Source organism: Lycorma delicatula, chromosome 12 (assembly GCF_047948215.1).
Source record: "Lycorma delicatula isolate Av1 chromosome 12, ASM4794821v1, whole genome shotgun sequence".
NCBI classification, from domain to species: domain Eukaryota; kingdom Metazoa; phylum Arthropoda; class Insecta; order Hemiptera; family Fulgoridae; genus Lycorma; species Lycorma delicatula.
In genome coordinates this window covers 60,760,132-60,775,537 of record NC_134466.1, presented here as the reverse complement: position 1 = coordinate 60,775,537, position 15,406 = coordinate 60,760,132, and the positions used below count along the sequence as shown (strand labels likewise).

Here is a 15,406-nt window from a genome sequence, read left to right as displayed (position 1 = left end):
GGAACCGTTTTTAACGAGATATAAATGAAAATGGATTGCTAGTCATTGAAGCATTCATTGTACTCCCTTCTTCAGAGGGAGTAGCGAATCCTAACAGTAAGCCGAAATTCTATGGCAGAGGAAAGTCGATTGGTTGTAAATTAACTAACATCCTTAGGCTGTTCTTTACTCTCGCCATTTTCTTCGACTTGCATCGGTCGAGTCCCGGTCACGGCTGGGCCTGATTCGATTTCATGGGATGTAGTTAATTCTTCGTACCTCTTTAGTCTGCCTTTCGTATTTCCAGTTGTAAATAATTACAGACCGTAACCTTAGAAACATCTGTGATCCCTGAAAATGCAGCACAAGGGAAAGTACAGGCCTCTTCAGTCGGGAAACTGTAATTGACATGAAACAAAAGAAAAGGAACAATTCCCTAACGCTGAGGGCAAGATGAATGAATTAATCAACTATGGATGAAATAAACACTTACGTTTACGCAGGGAATGCAGACAGCTTACAGACCGAAAATTGATTTTTTTTCAAGATTCTTGGTAAAGTATTGGGTTCTTACCTACTAAATTCACCGTCAAACTTGAAGTCCTCTGGTGTCCACACTTAATGGTATCTCTGTACACCATCTAAACTGTAAAGGATTTACAAATTTTACATTCTGACTGTTTGAGTCTTTTCGGTGTTTTCATTCGGTATCATATCCGTCCATTACCTAACCGCGATAGCGTGGCTCCCGGCCTGATAATCTCGTTCACCAAATCAAACAGAACATATTAAGAATCTCACCTTCTGACTATTCCGGTGTCATGCTCGGGTCTACCGCCAAAAAGGGGCAGAACAGCTGATGGTAGGCCCTGGGCATAGTTTGGGATTATCCGATTTCTCATCTTGTCAATCACAGTGGTTCATCAAGGACATCGTGAGGCCTTACACCTTGTGGGGGTAGGATCCTGTAGGCAGATATCTCTGAAATGCCAGTGCTCGGATACGGTGGCCTGTAGCAGAGTCTGCTATGTGTGAGAACAAATGTAACATTCGGATTTTTTTGGAATAGAATGGTGCATTACTTCACAGATATTTTTGAATATAAAGAGATCAGCTTTGTTTGTTACTAATGTTCGTATGCTTTTTTTTTGTAATTTTTTTTTAAATTGCCATATAGGCTTTAAGACTATACGAGTACATATTTGTTTATAGTATACTGGAAACTTGGGTATTTTGAAGGCATTCCTTTAGATTCGAGAGGTTTCTTTTTTTTTTGCTTATAATGTCATAATTACTTATTCTTAAATTCTGTGTCCTCCTTGACATGGAGTCTTTTCAACATGAGAATTTCTGCTACATTACTACTTTGCTTTCAAGTTTTGTGTCCTTCACTTCACACTGAAAGTGTTCACTAACACTTCTTAACTTGTTTATGTTTTCTTTCACTGTTAAGTTAGTATGTAAATGTTTTGTAACTTCTTGAAGGATATTTTTTGGATTTTCTTTTTTGAGTTAGTAAGGGTTGCAGATGGCAATATTGAAACTTCGTTTTATACCCATTAGAGTTTCCAAAAATTATCAAAGACTGTCTTCCAATAAATGTTCAAAAATTTGTTGCAGTGGCTTGTATTTTTCCCGTCGACATAAAAAAGATTGATACAATTCTAACAGTCAGTGTTCGTACTTGTCTCACTTTGTCTACGTTTTCTTATTTTTTCATATGAATCCCCACTCTTGCCAATCATTTTGGAAAAGGCTATACAATTTATTTTTCAGGTGATGGATTTCATTTTTTGTTTTCTTTTTACAAAAACCAATATCTGGGTCACGAATAGTTAATCAATGCGATGAGATGTAATCAGTTGAGAAAGTTTAGCGATGGTGAAAACACGACTGTCATTCGAGACAAGAAAATAAGATTGTTAACTGATATTGGACATATGAAAATATCTGTAACGTACGACGTATGATGACAATGGATGTGGAAATACGGAACTGAACCGTCTACTTGACTTGAATCTTCAGGACTCAATGTCTGATGTCGACTATCATTAAGAGGACTGAGCGGACCGTTTCTTTCAAGGTACAGTTACTGGTCAGGCTTAATTGGAGATTCCGGACAAATTAAATTTTACAATCCTTTAGGGCTTTGTTAAATGACGATTCATCTATAATTCAATAAGACTGTGCCCTACACGCTTTCATTCAGATGTGTGCGCCTACTTTGAGAACACTGTTCTGTGACGTTGGATTGGACAAAGAGGCCCTGTCAAGAGAATATTTCTAAATCGGAACATATTCCTAAACAGTATCTGAAAAGGGAAGACTTTTATAACCTCTAAACAAAAAAGAACCATTTGCTTTTACAAAGGACCTATGGATGCCACCGAAAACCGTCAATTCTCATCAAAGATAATGCTTGTACCAAAAACTAATCTTAACATTAATATAAATTTAAATGCGTTACCTTATTTACAAGGACAACAGAATCCTGATTATCAAAATAATAAAAATTCAAACGATAATAATAGCGATAGTAATAATAAACATAATCCTAATCAAGATGTAAGGCCACAATCAAAACACTCAAACAAAGAACAGAACTACATTGCTTTTAATGATGCACTTCCACTACCGCAAACAAATTCTTTCAAACCATCCGATCATGGTCAGAGGTCTAAGATCTGCATAATTTAAGCATGTTAACAATCTCAAGTGGTCGATTTAAATAATATTTCCGAAGTAATTGTAATTTCATTTTATTTATATTTTCATATGTATGTCAACATACTCATAAATATTGTATGAACACTCATAATTTAATTTATATATTTGTATTTCACACTTATATTATACATTGTATATAACGTATTTGTAATTTCTAATCGTGTTATTACTTGTAATATATTGGCGGTAATTTCATTTACATTGTTGAAAAAATATACCATTATATAATACATGCACTTGCAATTATAACATTATAATTGTAATATTTCATTTTAAAGTAAATAAATTATCATATGATTTTTGACGGGAGGCAGTGTATTATCTGATGATAACTTGTTATATAATCTTTTAAAATTTTTTTCTTTATTTAAAATTATATCTGAATTTTTAAAAAAAAAAATAATGTAATAAATTATCAAGATAATAAAATAAAAAACAACTTTAATTAAATAAATTATCAACATAATTTATCGCGGTTGTAAGTAACTTAACATCAGACTAGACATTAGATTAATGTAATTATAACAAAAATACAGGAGTTATGAAAACAGTAACCCAATATTAGTACACCGAATAAATAAATTGTTTATATTGTATATATAAATAAATATGTTTTTATATTCATAATTTTGCAATAATGGTAGAGGATAATGTTTAATCGATACATTCTTTCTACAATTAATAAATATATTAATATAATTATCTGTGTTATCAACATACTGAATACTTGGAATATTAGCAACAACTGAATAATCTTTGTTTTTGAACTGGCTGTGCAACAGCCAAAAGATTGTTCAGTCGTTTTTGTTTTGGGAATTCTGATGTCCAAGATGCTGCTAGCAGTGGATGACCAAAACAGAGAAAGTGAATGATATTTTGGCTAAGTCTAAGCATGCAAACCTACATGACATTGCTAGTGACCTAATACCCATCACCAAACATTGTTAAACCATCGGAGAAAGCTAGCTACAAAACAAGCTAGACGTTTGGGTGGCACATGATCTGACAAACTATGATAGATTCAGGCATGTACTGTCGACAATTAGCTCGTTTGGTGCAATCATGCAAAGCTAGGTGCGAGCAATACAAAAGAAGCAACCTAAATTGGTCAACAGAAAGGATGCCATACACCACGCCAGACTGCCAAAATGCATACTGCCAGACTGCATACATCTTTAACGACCAGTCAGCAACTAAGATAACTTGACTGAGAGGTTTGATGCATTCATTAAATAGCCTAGACCTAGCACAATCAGCATATCATTGTTTCAATCTATGCAACAACTCCCTGAACGGTGTTAAACTAGTTTTAAAGAAGGCCTGTGAAAACCGTGTGTTTTATGAACAGAAACCACAGACGTTTATAGCTCAGGGTATATGGTGTGATGGAAAAATGGCAGAACGTAATCGAAACAAATTGTGCACGTGGTCTCAAAATGTTATTTTTCAATAGCAATACATGTATCCTCAATTTTGGCCTCCAAAGGCTCAATACTTTTTAGACAACCTGATATAAAGTAAATATTAATCATGTAAAATATAAGCTACTACAAAACTTTATTAATGAATTGTACATACATTACATAAATGATAAATGATTCTGAATGATCTTGTTTATAAATTAATTTGTTTTGAATAGTGTATACAATAATGTAAAAAAAAAGCAACAAACTACAAATAAAGAAAATTTATATCACTCTGTCAACTTAATTTGACTTGCATGTAAACTTTTTAGATAAAATTACATGCAACATTTTTCTCACCAGTATGAATAGCGATATGTGTTTTTAAAGTACTGCTTTGATTAAATGTTTTTTTACAAAAATTACAAGTGTATTTCTTCTCACCAGTATGAATAGTGAGATGTGTTTTTAAAGTACTGAGGCGAGTAAATGTTTTTTTACAAAAATTACAAGTGTATTTCTTCTCACCAGTATGAATAGCGAGATGTGTTTTTAAGTTACTGCTGTGATTAAATGTTTTTTTACAAAAATTACAAGTGAATTTTTTCTCACCAGTATGAATAGTGAGATGTCTTTTTAAATTACTGATTTGATTAAATGTTTTTTTACAAAAATTACAAGTGTATTTTTTCTCACCAGTATGAATAGCGAGATGTGTTTGTAAATTACATTTTAGACGAAATGTTATCTTACAAAAATCACAAGTAAATTTCTTCTCACCAGTATGAATAGCGAGATGTCTTTTTAAACTACCGCTTTGATTAAATGTTTTTTTACAAAAATTACAAGTGAATTTCTTCTCACCAGTATGAATAGCGAGATGTGTTTTTAAATTACTGCTTTGATTAAATGTTTTCTTACAAAAATTACAAGTGAATTTCTTCTCACCAGTATGAATAGCGAGATGTATTTTTAAAGTACTGAGGTGAGTAAATGTTTTTTTACAAAAATTACAAGGGAATTTTTTCTCACCAGTATGGATAGAGAGATGTGTTTTTAAATTACATTTTAGACGAAATGTTTTCTTACAAAAATTACAAGTGAATTTCTTCTCACCAGTATGAATAGAGAGATGTGTTTTTAAATTACATTTTAGACGAAATGTTTTCTTACAAAAATTACAAGTGAATTTCTTCTCACCAGTATGAATAGAGAGATGTGTTTTTAAATTACATTTTAGACGAAATGTTTTCTTACAAAAATCACAAGTGAATTTCTTCTCACCAGTATGAATAGAGAGATGTGTCTTTAAATTACTGCTTTTGTAAGAAGTTTTTTTACAAAAATTACGTGTTAAGTTTTTTTTGACAACATGAATAGATAAGTGTGACTCTAAGGTACTTCTTCGAGTGAAAGACTCCTGACAAAAAGTACATCTGTGAATAGGATGATGAGAAGTTATGATTTTCATTTCTTCATCTGTTTTATTAGTAATTTGCAAGCATTTTTCTTTAAAAGCAAAACTGTTTAAATGATCATATTCTTTACCAACAACATTATCACATGTACAGTTATTTTTTATTTTATTGCAAACCACACATTTTGATGTCAGTAAAATACTTTCAGTACTTCTTTCCTCCACATCACCAATAGTTTTTTCATTATCCTAAAAAAATTACAATAATTTTTAATTAAAAAATCAATCACAAAACTTTGTTAATTTTAACAATTCCAACTACAAATTGACAACTTATACTCTAATAATAAATATCTCATCTTCATATTTAACCAAGCACAATATGTTTGTTTGTACGGAGCAAAAATAAAAATTTCTTTAGTAAATGCAGTTAAAAAATAATTAACAAAATGTAACATAATCCGTAAACTGTGTGCTACATAGTATAGAACTAAAACTAGTCTGACAACAGACAATTTTATAATGACAAATAAAAAAAAGAAAATTATAAAAAAAAAGAATTAAGAATTTAGCCAAGTTAATAATGAAAGAATAATATACTGAAGATCAAAAATATATAAATTTTTAATCAATTCTGATACACAAAAAATGGGTGACATAAGAAAAGCAATGTCAGCTGCAATGAAACTTAAAATAATTGTTTAGTATTTATCAACAGGAGTGAGCTACATGTTTCTTGAGAAATGTTTTGTTTCTAAATCACATATATTCAAATTCATACCAGAAGTATGTAATGCAATTTATAACCTACTGAGGCATAATTTATAAATTATTTCTTTTTTGATAAATTTTGGTTCCAGGTTTAAACTTAATTTCGTGACAGAATAGAAAAAAAAACTTATGATAATTGCTGAGCGTTTGGTAAAAATAAAAAACTTTACTTTTAGATGTCTTATTTAAAAATTTTAAACTGTTTTTCTGATTTCAAGAGAACACTACTATGAGTAATAAGATTTAGATCGTTTCAAACATAAAAAAATTAATTAACATGCAGCATTATCAATAAACATTTGGTGTTACCTACTGAACATCATTTCGATTCATCTGTGGATTTGTGTTTCCATCAACGCTGCAGTTCATTGTGTCAGGGTTTGGCAAAAAAATTCCTGCACAGTTTTGGCTAAACAACGTGATAAAATAGTACAACAGCAGCAAATTGGCATGTATTTAACACCTGATATGGAAATTTTATAAGAAATGATTTTGAGAACATTACTTGTTTATGAAGTTACTTATTTTTCTTCATCAGTCAATATCGACCAAATTTGTAGTAATGAAAGCATAAATAAATTCTATAAATTTCACTGCTAAGTTCCCTAAAATTGGTTAATAGGGCAAACCAATCACTGAATTGATGATTAAGTTTTATAGTAAATTTTTAAAGGACGAAGAATTTTTCTTAGTCTATAGCTCACACAAAGTCACAGACATTTCTTTGACAGCTATTTTGGTGATATGATTAGCATCTTTGTAGACAAAATATCTAGCAATATCACATTTTGTCAGTGTAAATTCATTGCTACCATCTAACCTGAAAATGTATCATTCTAAGCATGAGCTCTAACAGGATGTTTATAAACCAGTGCATTCAAAAAGTAACTGCGCACCTATATAAACATGATTATAGGCTGAAGAAATTTTATTCTATGCACTATGAGTAATGCTTTCACAAAGGTTGGTATCCTGTATTGCGTGCAGTTAGCTTCCATGAGCCAATCACAATGTTGAGACAAGATGTGTCTTAACATAAGAAAATGTGATTCTTTGTTGTCACTGTTTGTTCATTGTCTTTGAATGACTGAGGCTGTCTTTCCATGTGTACACAGAACAGTGAAAAGTTCTCATTTAATCCATCTTCATAAGCATGGAGAGTATCAGACAGTGAAAGAATAGTATTTTATTAGACTTCCAGGTACACCGGTTCCTAATCGATATAGTGTAAGAACACTAATTGAAGACTTTTGGAAGATTGGATCAATAAAGATATATGAGTGAAGTGATAGACCATCAGTATTTGAAGAAAAAACTAAAACATATCAACTATATGAAGTAGTTTCAACAAACCTGTGCAAAGGTTAGCTCAACACAAAAAACAACTTCAACAAGGCAATTTATAAGAAGCTCCGTTTCATCCCATATAAAGCGATTCAAAATTTATTGTCCAGAGACTGTGGAAAGTGAATTCAATACTGGGAATGGTTTCAACAGTTTCTATAGAATATTTATGGACTGCCAACAATTTAAGCACAAATTTAATTGAAACTGCCATTTAAATATGAATTAAAATTTCTGTGAAAGGAAACTCTAAGAAGTTTCCCTTATTTTGTGAAAGCTGATGCGTTCTACAGCTTCAAAAAGTCAAATTTTGTTTTCCTTAAAAGTAGCGACATTTCAATACAATCCAATAATTTTCAGATTTATATTATGCAATTCCTATATTACGATACTGAATAGTCGTTTTATTATAATTACCGGTTATAATTCAATGTACATGAAAAAAAGATTCTAATCAATCAGTAATGAAAACCTTAGAGAAATGGCATAAAACCAGATCAAAAATTCTTAGGAACCCTCAGAAATCTCATAAATTTCACACTACAAACTACACATGAAGTATAGATCCTGGAAAAGTAGCCTCATGGCTCTTATCAAAGACCAATAGGATTGGCATAAAGAAGTATAATATTTCTTACATTTATTTATTTCTGTGTTTCATGGATGTTTCAACAGCAATAATGAAACAAACTGTCTGTTGGGAGGTAAACAATTTGTTATGGCTGTGACACATATACAGCACCATAAGAGATACATCGAAGTAGTTTTTTGTAAGGACAACAATTTTCATCAATAGCTGGATTCTGTGAATAGATTATATATTCACTTGCAAGAATCTATCAGCTGCATTTCAGTAGGTTTGTTGTGGGATGAACAACACTATATTTTGGGACTACGAAGAAAGAACCAAGAAACCTTTTATAAAACCTGGCACGGAATGTTTATTCTTTTTCAAAAGCCATGAGTTTTCAAAAGTGACTTATAACTAGTATCATGACAGCTACAATCCTCCACATACTGTTTTCATCATTCTTTTTAATCAAAGTATCTAATGTTAAACAAGAATTGCCACATGTTATTTACGCCATTAAATAGTAAATGAAAATATCTTACTTGTCTAAATGTTGTCAGATCTTAGAAAAACGGCAAATGATATCACTGTTGACACTACAAAGAGAATCACATCGGATGCGGCCCCTCAAAGGCTTGTTGTTACTCGGTGTCCGATTATGAATGCACTGGATAACAGGGTGCCTGCACCCTAGGTTACTGAGTTTATTAAGGACGGCCTAAGAAGGCCTTCAGGAACACACAGGTAGGAACTCTGGATCGGAGACACAGGGCCCTAAATATGGTTGCAGTTATCGACATAAATGCTCTGGCAGAAAGTAAGGTAATGGATTCCCTGGCCACCAGGCACCCGCAGGTGGCCTGGCTCCTTAGTAAGTCTCCCATTAGGGCTGGAAATGTAGTGCTGGCTATGTTGGAGGTAAGACGTGTTGGGAGACACAGAAACAGATGAAACATCGGTCTCCAACATGTTTCATACTGCATGTGTTGATTCTGATGATGGAAGTGACCTTGAGTTGGGCCTAGTACATGTATTCGCCAGAATCAAGAAGAACTGTTGACCTTGGGCCTCTCCAGGCAGACATCAACTTGCAGGATACTGCCGTATATGCGTGCAAGATTTTAGGGTGTGAGTGTAGGTCGACTGGCTATAGATGTCACATAATCGCTCTGACTGGAAGTCTCCCTTCTGCATGGAGGCGAGATGAACCAGTAGAGGAAAAAAGGGGAGAATGATCAAAGTAAAGTCTGCGGCTACCTATGCAGACCGGATTAAGTAGGTCAGGAAAGACATTATGATGCCGCCGACTTCTGTGATTCCTTCTGTAAGGAAGGCAGACGACAGAATGGAAATTAAAGTTAAGGTGGATAGAGAAGTCTGGCACTCTAAGGCAAAATCTGATTTCAATCTTAAAGGTTGGGTCTATCATTAAGAAAACGAGGATGGCCGTTCTCCGGATTCATGATTTGGAGAAAGGCATCCAACAGGGTGAGAATTTCAAGGCGCTGGTTGCGGTCACTGGGTAGGTATTGTCAGATCATCTATGGATAGGCAGTCAGGCTGGGAAATGGGGAGACCGGCGTGGCGGCATCCGGCGACCATCGTCGCAGCTGTTGCTCTGCAGAGACGGGTCAATATTGGGCTGAGAGAGTCTCTTACAGAGTGGAAATACATCGAGCTCCCACAACAGTGATATAGATGCCTGGAGACTTGCCACCTTGCGAGGAACTGTGAGGACACAGACGGGGTGGCTTGATGTTTCAACTGTGTTGGAGAGGGGTACAGGACAGATAGCACTGCATGCCCTAAAAAGAAGAAGGACAACAAAGAAAACTAGGAGAGGGTCCAACATCATTCTGGAGAGATACTGGTGTTCTTGATTTTTTGAGATGTGGTTTGTTGTCGTCCTGCACTGCTGGCGGGAGATTTTAACGACTGGTCGGCCTCCTGGGTTTCAACGAAAACCAACGCCCGTGGCACCACCCTGAACGATGCGGTGGCGGCGCTTGAGTTAGTTTGTCTAATAACTGCGAGGGGACATACAGCCTCAGGAGAGGAGAGTCAGGATCTGTGGTGGACCTCACATTTGCTACACCTGATCTAGCTAGCAGGGTTCCGAAGTGGAAGGTATGGGAAGTATTCACGGCTAGTGATCAATGGGCTGTTATTACGGTGATTGCGGAGATTGATATGTGACGAGTACGATGATCTGCGACAATGAGCTGGAGTACCAGAAATAAGGATGCAGAGGCATTTGCTGGGGTGATCGATCTTCGGGGAGTTGTTTGACTCCCGAAAGCCGAGGAGAAGATGGCCTGTCTTGTTGAGTCCCTCACTAACGCCTGTAATGGGACACTCCGCCACAAGCTGTGTATTGGTGGGCGGAAGAAGTGCCATTGGGACAAGAGAAGGCTTGGGCGCCTGGTGTCCCTAAGAGAAGTGTATAATGCGTATTACAAGGAAACACATCATCATATAGGCCTCTGTCTATGATCGATGCACTGGCTAAATTTTTCGAGCGAATGCTGGTGCGAAGACAGGCTGGGGCTGTGGACGCCCTCTGTGCAAGCCAGTTTGTGTTCCGCTGGGGTAGGTCAACCCCTTGATGCTGTCTCTGCTGTTAGCCAGATGGCGGACAGCATTATTCGAGAGCGTGGGGAACAGGCCGCAAGAAGGATGTGTGTGTGTGTTCTAGTAACTGTCGATGTGCAGAATGCTTTTAATAGCATTACACACGCTGCTATTCTCTGTGCCTTGGTAGAACTCAGTACCGGATTATCTGATTGGCCGATGCAGTCTTATTTGTCTGGTTGCAGACTGATCTACGAGGTGGAGAGGAAACTAATAGAGGATGCTCTAAAAAGGGGCGGGTCCCTCAGGGCTCGGTACTTGGACCGACCCTATGGAATATTGCATATGATAAGGTATTCCACCTCCCAATGCTGCCAGGTCACCCTTATGGGGTTAGCTGACGACCTCGTGATTGTGGTTGATGCGGCTATGAAGAGAGAGGTGACTGGAAAAGTTAGCATCGTATATGGTATCATTAAAGACTGGATGAGCAGGGTTGAACTGCGGATGTCTTCGGAGAAAACAGAGGTCGTGGCTATAACTGTGGCCAAGAGGTTGATCCTTACACTGGAAGAACAGCGAGTTGAATCTAGCCCGGCGTTGGGCGTCTGGTACATTTTAGAACACATGCTAAGGAAGTTTAAAACACAATTACTAATTTCTCTAGAGCAGTGTTGAAGGACTTGAATAGCTAGGATGAGACACGCAGAGTGAGGTGATGGAAGGCACGGGGACAGACAGGCCCCCAGCTGAGTGCCTAGGGAGCTTCCTGAGCTTGTAGGGTTCACCTGGGTGTGATGAGGTTGGAGGGGGACTCCACCTCTGGGTCTGATGAAGGCTTTGGTAAATTAATGGTATGTGTTTGTAAGCTATGTGTTAGTGTGTGCATGGTTGTGCTGTGCAGTGTGTGTGAAGTTGGTGACTGTTGGCACAGTGTGATGTAGCATATGACCGAGTGTGAGGGTGATCCCCCCTCCTGATGAAATCCTTTGTTAGTGGTACCAGAAGGTTGTGGGCAGCCAGTAGTGTTGGTTTAGTCAGTAGTACGTACAGATAAACATACACACGTTGTACTCAAATACTTGTACTTTAATATAAAAATTATTCCACAGCGATCATTTTCTTCACTGTAAGCAAAATCATGTTGAACACTGTACAATATTGATTAAATTAGGCACGTTGATGTGCCGAATTTAATGTGGGGACGATAGACTTTGGCTTGATGTCCTCAGCTAGTCTGTGAACTGAAAACTCTTTTTTGCAAAACGTCTCGTTTTTCTTTAAAACAAAAAAAATTGTTTTTCTCCAACTTTGAATGCTATTTTGAAAATGATTTTGAACAACAAGAGGTTGGAAAAGTAGTTCATTCATTTCTACAGGTTTTCCTATTTTTCACATGTCTTACCTAATGGAAGTTAATTTTGGCACTTAAAATTTAATTTGATTGACCTAATATTGTCGGTGGTAGTAGTAAAAACAAGTCGGACAAGGATGTTCTCTATCCCTGTTACCTTTTAATTTTTGAATAGAACCAGCAGTTAATGATGTTAAAGAACAATTTAGATCTGGAGTAACAGTGCAAGGTGAAAAGATAATGATGCTACGATTTTCTGATATAGTAATTCCAGCTATAGTTATTCTAGGGAACAAGAAAATGACTTTTGGTTAGAGATTTTACAATAATCAACTGAGCTTCAAATAATGTGCAGGCAGGAATGGTTTTCGTAATGAACAAGAAATTTTGGGGTACATAAACTAAAATCTAATAATATGTTAAACAAAAATGGTACACCGATTTATAGCATGAAAGGAAAAGTCGATAGGCGAGTGGAATATATTGAAGAGTTATACAGAAGAGATGAAATCGAAAATGGTGTTTTAGAGGAAGAAGAGAAAGTCGAAGAGGATGAAAGGGGATAAACAATCTGAATTTAAGAGTGCATTAAAAGATCTGAATGACAGAAAGGCTCCTGGAATAGACTGAATAACTGCAGAATTACTGCGCGTGCAGGTGAGGAAGAAATGGATACATTATACAAGCTGGTGCGTAATATTTATGAAAAAGGGGAATTTTCGTCAAGACTTCAAAAAAAGTGTTATAGTTATGATACCAAAGAAAGCAGGGGCAGATAAATGTGAAGAATATAGAACAATTAGTTTAACTACTCATGCATCAAAAATCTTAACTAGAATTCTGTATAGAAGAATTGAGAGAAGAATAGAAGTATTAGGAAAGGATCAATTTGGTTTCAGGTAAAGTATAGGGACAAGGGAAACAATTTTAGAGCTCAGATTAATAGTAGAAGGAAGATTAAAGAAAAACAAGCCAACATATTTGGAATTTAAATACCTGGAAAGGACATTCGATAACGTACACTGAAATAAAATGTTCAGCATTTAAATAAATTAGGGTTCATATACAGAGACACAAGATTAATTGCTAACATTTATAGGAACCAAACAGCAACAGTAATAATTGAAGAACATAAGAAAAAAACCGTAATAAAAAAGGGAGTTCGACAAGGATGTTCCTTATCCCCGTTACTTTTTAGTCTTTACATAGAACTAGCAGTTAATGATGTTAAAGAACAATTTAGATCCGGAGTAACAGTACAAGGTGTAAAGATAAAGGTGCTACGATCTGCTGATGATATAGAAATTCTAGCAGAGAGTAAAAGTGATTTATTACAGGCAATGAATGGCATAAATGAAGTCCTTCGGAAGAACTACTGCATGTAAATAAGCAAGAACAAAACAAAAGTAATGGAATATAGTCGAAATAATGTAAATGGACCACTGAGTATAAAAATATGAATTGATTATGGAGGTAAAAGACTTCTGTTATTTGGGAAGTAGAATTACTAAAAGATGGATGAAGCAGCAGTGATAACTGACAAATAGCACAAGCCAAACGAGCTTTCAGTCAAAAATATAATTTGCTTACATCAAAAATTAATTTAAACATCAGGAAATCATTTTTGAAAGTATATGCTTGGATCATAACTTTATATGCAAGTGAAACTTGGACAATCAAAGTACTTGAGGAGAAAAGATGAGAAGCTTTTGAAATGTGGTGCTATAGCATGATAAAAATCAAATGGTTGGATAGTGACAGACTTACAGACCACATATTACAGCATCCTGGAATAGTAGCTTTGATATTGGAGAGGCAGGTACATGGAAAAAATTGTGCAGGAAGCAACAGTTGGAATATCAAAACCAAGTTGTTAGGGAAGTGTGATGTAGGGGGTATAACAAAATGAAACGACTGGTACTACATAGGAAATATTGGAGAGCTGCAACAAACAAGTCAAATGACTGTAGAAAAAAAAATTAACTTGAAACTTCAAATAAATTATAGAGAAAAAGATATAACACATCCTTTATGGCATGTAAAAAATAGTTCAACATTGTGGACATCAATTAAAAAATGAATACCACTGATTTGTATTCATTATCCGGTCTATCTGAACTTAAGAATTTCCTTCTACTCCTCTTTTATGTTTTTGTATCTATCAACCTATTAAAACTATTATTCAAGGGGAAAAAGTCTGTAGTTTTCAGCCTGAAAGCAATGAAAAAGCCTCATAACTTTAACATGGCCTGCATTCATTCATTTATTGCGATGCTATACACAATCCAAGAGCCCAAAAACATCTATATTTGCTGTTTTACTATCTTTGTACAATTTAAACAATTTTGAATCTGGGTATAAAATGAATATTGTTTAGGCAGCTTTGCTTATACCATGAGGCATCATCTCACTGTATTTTTTTTTGTTATGTACTGTTGTAAAAAATGTTTACCTACCATAAAGTTAGGGGCAATCTGTTCATCATAGCTATTTACCTCCCAATACTCCATATAATATATTGTTTATATTATAAATAAAATATCTTATGTCAGACAAGAATGCTACATGATATGTGGGCCATAAACCCTACATAAAAGTATCCTGATGAATAGAAAAATTGAGAATTCTTACAATAACTAGATCTTATAATTATAACATAAACCAAGAGAAAATAGAAAATAGCTTACATGTTTAAATATTGTTTGCTCATCATCTGTCTTTGCAAGAGGTACAAACAAATTGTCTTTTTGCTCTGTTTCATGCATGTTTTCTTTTTTAACGAGCAAGGATAATGGATCTTCTTCCAAAAATGAATTACCAGTCTGTCCATCAATATTCTGCAAAAAATATAAAGTAATAATAATATTGTTTTATAATAGTGGGACTTAAAATAAGTGTGGTTAATTAAATATTACTGAAATGTAACATCTGATAAAGTCAAGAGCATGGAGCTAACTATAACAGCAGTTCAAAATGTAACTTAAATTTGTCCCTAGCATGGAGATTGATGGGGATAGAGCTACCATCCTGGCGTCAAAACATTTTTATACTCAGAACGCATCAAGATGTCGTAGCATGTGAGCTGTGATTTTTCTACTTTTTTTATTGTAAATTATTAAAATGTACTTTTCAATAGAAAATACTGCGAGTGTGAGGTGCGTTCAGTTATCAGGATTTTACTGGCAAAAAACCTCAAAGCAATTGAAATTCATCAGCAACTTTGTAAGGTGTATGGAGATGGAATAATGAGTAACAGTGGAGTGAGGCAG

The 15,406-nt window shown here is 35.0% G+C and overlaps 1 protein-coding gene across 1 annotated transcript in view; it reads right to left on the bottom strand.

Annotated features, from left to right (window-relative positions):
• The window catches only part of LOC142332773 (uncharacterized), a 71,502-nt gene that overhangs the window by 36,690 nt on the left and 19,406 nt on the right, over positions 1–15,406 (bottom strand). The window contains exons 3-4 of the mRNA XM_075379389.1: positions 14,825–14,974; positions 4,459–5,775 (exon numbers count right to left, since the gene is read on the bottom strand). Of these exons, the coding sequence (XP_075235504.1) occupies positions 4,459–5,775; positions 14,825–14,974 (1,467 nt within the window). The remainder of the gene's footprint in view (positions 1–4,458; positions 5,776–14,824; positions 14,975–15,406) is intronic.